At 46.3% G+C, this 6,895-nt stretch overlaps 1 protein-coding gene across 1 annotated transcript in view; it reads right to left on the bottom strand.

Moving 5' to 3' along the window:
- CHDH (choline dehydrogenase) overlaps window positions 1–6,895 on the bottom strand; it is a 28,590-nt gene that overhangs the window by 8,167 nt on the left and 13,528 nt on the right. Inside the window, exons 3-5 of the mRNA XM_019536918.1 lie at window positions 4,065–4,194; window positions 3,158–3,292; window positions 1,074–1,216 (exon numbers count right to left, since the gene is read on the bottom strand). Of these exons, the coding sequence (XP_019392463.1) occupies window positions 1,074–1,216; window positions 3,158–3,292; window positions 4,065–4,194 (408 nt within the window). The remainder of the gene's footprint in view (window positions 1–1,073; window positions 1,217–3,157; window positions 3,293–4,064; window positions 4,195–6,895) is intronic.

The following is a 6,895-nucleotide window of genomic DNA, read 5'->3' as shown; positions in this document are numbered from 1 at the left end:
GCTGGCAGGGGTCCTCCATGGTCCCCTCCCTCCCCCCCTCCCCCACTTACCAGCATGGAGTCCGGCTCCAATGGGCAGGGACTGCCTGAATCTTTAAAGCTCTTTGAATGGATTTGGACCTTTTTGCTGGGCCCGATTTGATTCGGATTTGGAGATTCGGCCACCGAATCAGGCTGAATCTTCTCCAAATCGATTCAGCACCTGAAGCCCTTCCCCCCAGTCTTCATTTTTCCAAACTAAATAAGCCCAGTTACATCAGTCTTTCCTCATAAGTCACGTGGCCCAGCCCACTAACCATTTTCAATGCCCTCCACTGGACTGTCTCCAATTCACCCATTTTCTTTTTGTAGTGGGGGGCCCAAAACTGGACACATACTCCAGATGTGGCATCACCAGTGCTGAACAGAAGGGAATAATCACTTCCCTTAATCTGCTGGCAACGCTCCTACTAATGCAGCCCAATATGCCATTAGCTTTTTTTGCAACAAGGGCACACTGTTGGCTCATACTCAGCTTATTGTCCACTGTAACCCCCAGGTCCTTTTCTTCATAGCTGCTTAGGTAGTCAGTCCCCAGCCTGTACCAGTGCTTGGGATTGTTCTGCCCTAAGTGCAGGACTTTGCACTTCTTCCTCTTGAACCTCATGAGATTTCTTATGGCCCAATCCTCCAATTTGTCATGGTCTCTGAATCCTAGCCCTACCCGCCTAGCTTGATGTCATCTGCAAACCTGCTGAGGCGGCACTTCATCCCATCTCCCAGGTCACTTAAGACACTGAACAAAACCGGCCCCAAGACTGACTCTGGAGCACTCCACTTGATACTGGCTGCCAACTAGATATCAAGGCATTGCTTAGTATCCTAAGCCAGTTTTCTATCCACCTTATAGTCCATTTATCCAACTCGTACTTCCTTAGCTTGCTTGCAAGAATGTTGTGCTAGACCATATCAAAAGCCTTGCTGAAGTCAAAGTATATCACATCCACTGCTCTCCCTGCATCCACAGAGCCAGTCATCTCATCATAGAAGACAATCAGGTTAGTCGTTTATCACTTACATCCTTGAACCACACACCTGGTAAGCTTCCACCATGGGAGGAACACGGCCATGATCAATCACTTGAGAAGGAAGAAAATGGAACTGAATGTCTGGGTGAGAAACGCCTGGTCGACTTCTGATAAAACCACCAGATTCCAAGTGGGCAGTAGCTCCATCACCTAGAGAGAGAACAAAAGAAAGAACATTCCAAAATATCCTAAGAAAAACAAAAGCATTTCTATTAAATTCTTGTTTCTTTAGCATTTCTCCATGAACAATTCACCTCTCCATTTGTCCAATACATATGATTATGTCAGATAAAAAATGAAACCGCAAGGAATGTAAATCCATGTGCAACTGACTGCAAATGTATGCAGTGTACATCTTTATCTTCTTGTTCATCAAAAAAACAGACAAATCCCAGTTAGTTTTGGCTAGAATGGGATGTTATAATATCTTTGTTGTAAAAGGCATTGTTGCACTGCCTATGAAGTAGCTCAAATGGTCAGATTGTGACTCCTGAGTCCCTGGCTGGTTTAAGGAGGGAGTAATTTCTGCAGATTAATACCTAATACAATACATATGTCTTCTTGCTGCACCGATGTTTTTACAGTAGAACACGCATGGAATGCACAGGGAAGACCCTTTTCCATCCAAAATGTTGACCCCTGGAAGAGTTTCAGAGGTCTGAAGGTTACTTCTGACAGCCCCTGTTCTCAGCAAAATGCGTCATCAATTAAGTGAATGCAAAAGCAAACTTTTTTAAAATGTTCAAATTATGAATATTGGTAGCAAATAAATAATAGCACAACTACAGCTATACATATCTACATACATTTTTATGAGGCAAACAAAAATAAGCAGTCTTACTTCTTAACATCTCTAGATCTTAAACTGCTAAAAATTTCTAACATGTGGCCAGCCTGTTTGGGAGATCTTACCCAAATTCAGAAGCTAATTCTAGGGGATGCTGGAACTTCATTATGTCTGGAGATAGGAACCTCAGCAAAAGATATCAGAGGAACACATCTCAGAACACTGAGACCCCTTTTAACTCCTTCCTTAAACAAAGGCCTACAATATTTATTAATCAGACCAGGACAAATGCAATCAGAAAAGCAATATTCTTGTGCCATACTGTGGTCCAACTGGGACATTCTGATCTTCACTAATCAAATTCTGAGCCAGCCTTTCTTAGAACTGACTCTTGCCTGTGGCTCAGTTCCTTTTATACTTACCCTCACTTGTATTAAGTCAGGCCAAGTTAATTAACCAGAGGCCTACAAAAGCAACTATAATGCAAGCTAAAAGGATTCAACAGGAAAAAGAAAGTACAAAAGAAAGTAAAAGATCAACAGAACTGGGTCATCCTCCCACATCGCTTTATTGCACTCTCCTTGGGTTTCTATGCTGCCACAATGCAGCCCTTGCCAAATACTGACTTGAAGTGATAAATAAACCATTCATATGAAATAAGATTACTGGGCCAGCATGCTAAGACAGTGACAATGCACAGGATGTAAATTCACAGATATTTTACTTACTAATCTTGGCAATTCACCTTAGTGTAACTTGGGACCAAACCCTGTTAAGAAAGCGTGTGCATTATATAACAAAGGCCATTCAGAACTTCCAAGTATGTTTTAGGAGTATCTGGACTGTGGAGTGAGGTAACTTTATAGAGTATGAATTTAATCAGGTATATCTGCTCGCTAGACAACGTCTTCTCTGTCAGCTAACTTCATTTATGATAATAGCTTTTCTCAGAGGCTCACAGAGCATACATTCACACAAAGGCATACGTTCAAAAAAGTCCCCCCGAATGCAACAGTAGTTTTATAAAACGAATGCAACAAAATTACTGTAAAATTCAATCTAATTTGTTACTATAAATATTTTATCTGTTAAAAAATTCTGATTTGGAAGAAATAAATCAGATTAAAGCTAAAGAAACTACATAATCTGTCCCATATAAAACCCAATTTTAAAATTCTTAAATTTCTGCAGAGTAGTTAATAATAAAGCTTCATGCGAAAGGCTCTACCATTCTGGCATGTGCAGTTTAGATACAAGCCAATTCTGGTAATCCTATAGAACTGAATTGTGCTGGTTTTACATACCTGTAAACTTCCAGAGCCATTCTATACCAATCTTTGCCATTTTAATAGGCTTTTGGGCTTCATAGAGAGTAATTGGTTTGATGCACTTCTGCTGAATGTACACTTCCAAATGATCTTGAAGGTTCTGGCCTACCCCTGATGAAACAGAAAAGCATACAAGCAAACAGTAAAACTTACATAGAGCAGTACATTTTCTGTTACAGACTAGTCTGAAAAGAAATGGAAATAACCCCTAAAAGAGGCAATGATGTAATACACAAGACCCATAGGGCACACCCATCCCTACTGGATGTATTTATCCAACCCATGTTTGATTGCTGAAGGATACAAGAAAATCCCCATGTTTAGCTTCAAGATGTTTCCAATCTTGGACTTAATAGGGATAATTTGAACACCATTTTTCTAATAATACAAGTCTACAATTCTGCATTTATTTTGCACAGTTTGTACAACTGTGAGCAAAAATAGGGTAACAAATGCAAATAGTCAGCTAAACAGCTGCAGAAATATCATCTGCCACATGCCACAGTAGCAACTTTTTCAACCAAAGGTGCTAAGGTCTACATTATACTTTCCATCTTTGTATAAAATGTTTTTTAGCTTTTGTAGCCAACTGATTGTGGATCAAAGTGAATACATAGTTCTAAATTAAAATGTCTTTTACAATAAAGAGGTTTTATTATTTATCTATTCCTATAGTTGTGATAAACATGGGTATCATACCTCGTTATATGGAAAGGCACATTAAAATCAGTGGGAGTCTTTTAACCGATTTTAATGGTAGCTGTTCTCAGTCCACAGACACTAGTTCTAACTCCAATTAAATTAGTGGGAGTCAGTGCAATGACTGTAGTGGGCTTTCAACCAAGCTCTTAGGGAGATGAAAGATTAAAAACAATATATTTACCGGGAAGGTGACACACAACAGGGATCCCTATTTTTTTGAGATCAGCTGCATTTCCAACTCCAGATAACATAAGCAGCTGTGGAGAATTTATGGCACCTCCACTTAGAATCACTTCTTTATTGGCAAGAACCTGAAAATTAAAAATAAATTTAAATTGTTTAAATTAAGTTTTAAAAAACCCTGATATGTCCATGAGTTGTTTTTCAAAGGCATGTTTTACTGGGATTGTATCTGTTCCTGTTTTTATTATTCCATATGTGTTGCTTGTTTTCTCATAAAAACATAGAAAAACAAGACTGGAAGGGACCCCAAGACATCATCTAATCTAGGGGTGGTCAAAAATCCCGGGCAGGGCTCCCCCTTGCCCGAGAGCAGCTTTCCCCAGTGGCAGGCCCACTGTGCATGCGCACAGTTTAAATGGGCCTGCCAAACAGCAAAAAAATCCCCAGTTAGGCTCCAGAGTAGTGAGAGACGTGCGGGTGAAAGCCCGCTGCACCCCCGCTCCCCTGAAGCCCACCAGAGACCCCCAGCAGCTGCGGAGCCCCCAGCCGACCCCCAACACAGCCGGAGGCAAGCAGGGCCGTGGTGGGAAGGGGTTAACCCCTCACTGAGAAGGAGGAGGCGGCTGCGTGGAGTGGGGGGGGTCAAACCGTGCCCAGGCCCCTACTTGGCCCAGCCCCCCAGGGAGCCACATGACCGGAGCCGCACGAATAGGCTGTGCAAACAGGCGCACTTGTCTGCTGGCGCGTGAGTTAGCATGGAGTTCATGCAGGAGGGGGCGCAGGAGGGCCTGAGACCCTGCCTACGAACACCCCAGAGCAGACAGTCCCAGCCGTAGCCAGCCTACCAGAGGCATGACATTGACGGGCACGTGCCGCACCCTGAGGGTCCCCTTGGGCTCTACGGCCCCGCCTCGGGTACCTCAGGCACCTCAGTGACCGCCACCCAGACGGAGCCCATGGTCCTGGGCTCCATGCAGACGGAGCCTCTGGCTCTCAGCTGCACGAGCTGCCTGTCCCTTTTTCAGGCTCTGGGGCCTGGGAGCATGGCCACCTCCCCGTGTGTGGTCTGCTCCCTTTTGGGGTCTCTGGCGCACCAGCTGGAGGAGCTCCAGGCCACAGTCCAGAGACTGTGTGGCATCAGGGACTGTGAGCAGGAGACCGACTCCTTCTGCCAGGCCCTTCTCCCCTGGGAGCCAGAGGGTAGACCACCGTCTCCCTCCAGGACAAAGGAGGACTCCAGGACCTCCCACTCTGTCCAGTCTGTCCAGTCAGGGGCATGGACCAAGGTGGTCAAGGGCCCTAAGGCCCGCTGCACCAAGACCCCTGCCCCGCCATAACTTACAGGTGCACACCTCTTGCTACTCCAGCAAAGCCTGAGTTGCCCACTCCCACAGGCAACACAGGCTCAATTGCAGCTACTGTCCCCACTCTCCCCAAGACAAAATGTAAGGTGTTTGTTGTGGGAGACTCCATCCTGAGGGGGACTGAGGGGGCAATCTGTCACTCTGACCCCTTAGTCTGGGAGGTCTGCTGCTTCCCAGGGGCCCGCATCCAGGACATTGTGGAGAAGATCCCAAAGCTCCTCCAGCCCACAGACAACTATCCTATGCTCCTTATTCATGTGGGCACCAATGTCACAGCTTGGAGCGCTCCCAGCTGGGTCATGAGGTGCTACAGGTATTTGGGAGTGGGCTAAAAGGGTCTGGGGGCATAGGTGGTGTTCTCGTCAATCCTCCCAGTCTCGGGCTATGGGCTGAGGAGGGAGAGGAGGATCCATGTAGTCAACCAAAGACTGCAGCGCTGGTGTCATCAGGAAGGCTTTGGCTTCCATGACCACAGCCCGCTCTTTGGCAAGAGAGGCAGCGCGCTCCTGGAAAGAGATGGCCTCCATCTCTCTCCGCTGGGAAGGAGGCTGTTCTCAGCCAGACTGGCTGACCTGCTCCACCAGGCTTTAAACTAAGCTCGTTGGGGAACTACCGCCACTGCTGGCCTGCTGAGCAACCTTTGCAAAGCCAGCAGGCCAAGGCACTTAAGGGAGCCCACCCTTGCCCCAGCCCTGGTAAAATCTGTGGGCAAGGCAAGAGCCCCCCTTGCCTGCCTGTACACAAATGCCAGGAGCTTTGGGAATAAGCAGAAGGAACTCATCCTCCTGCTCAATGCATATAATTACAATGTCATAGGGATAACGGAGACCTGGTGGGACTCCACCCATGACTGGACCTCAAGTATAGATGGCTATACCCTGTACAGGAGGGATCATGTAGATAAAAGGGGCAGAGGTGTAGCTCTCTATGTTAAGGAAATCTACATGTTTCTGCAAGCTGATATAGGTGACCTCTGGGTTAAAATCCGTGGGGAACACGGCACAGGGGACACAACGGTGGGAGTCTACTACAGACCTCCCACCCAAAGTCCTGAGCTTAACCAGGAGTTCTCCTGGCAACTGGCTGAGGCCGCTTGCTCCAGGACCATGGTTGTCATGGGCGACTTCAATTACCTGGACATCTCGTGGGAAGATCACTCAGCAAAATCCGAGCGGTCGCAAAGCTTCCTCTCGTGAATGGATGACCTTACCTGACTCAAGAAGTCTATGTGTCAACGAGAGGCAAAGCTCTGCTTGACCTGATACTGGCTACAGGGGATGACCTAATCGGCGACCTAGTGATTGATGGGAAGTTGGGTAACAGTGACCACGAGCTGATCACCTTCACCATCCGCCGTAAAGCTGGCAAGTCAGTCAGCAACACGGAAGTCCTTGACTTCAGGAAAGCTGACTTTGACAAGCTCAGGAGGCTTGTCAGTCAGGCCCTAAGGGACCATGACCCCAGG

The sequence above is a fragment of the Crocodylus porosus genome, unplaced genomic scaffold (genome assembly GCF_001723895.1).
Source record: "Crocodylus porosus isolate Cpor-Errol unplaced genomic scaffold, CroPor_comp1, whole genome shotgun sequence".
Lineage (NCBI taxonomy): Eukaryota > Metazoa > Chordata > Crocodylia > Crocodylidae > Crocodylus > Crocodylus porosus.
Note: the sequence above shows the minus strand (reverse complement) of the source record. Positions and strands in the feature narration are given on the sequence as shown.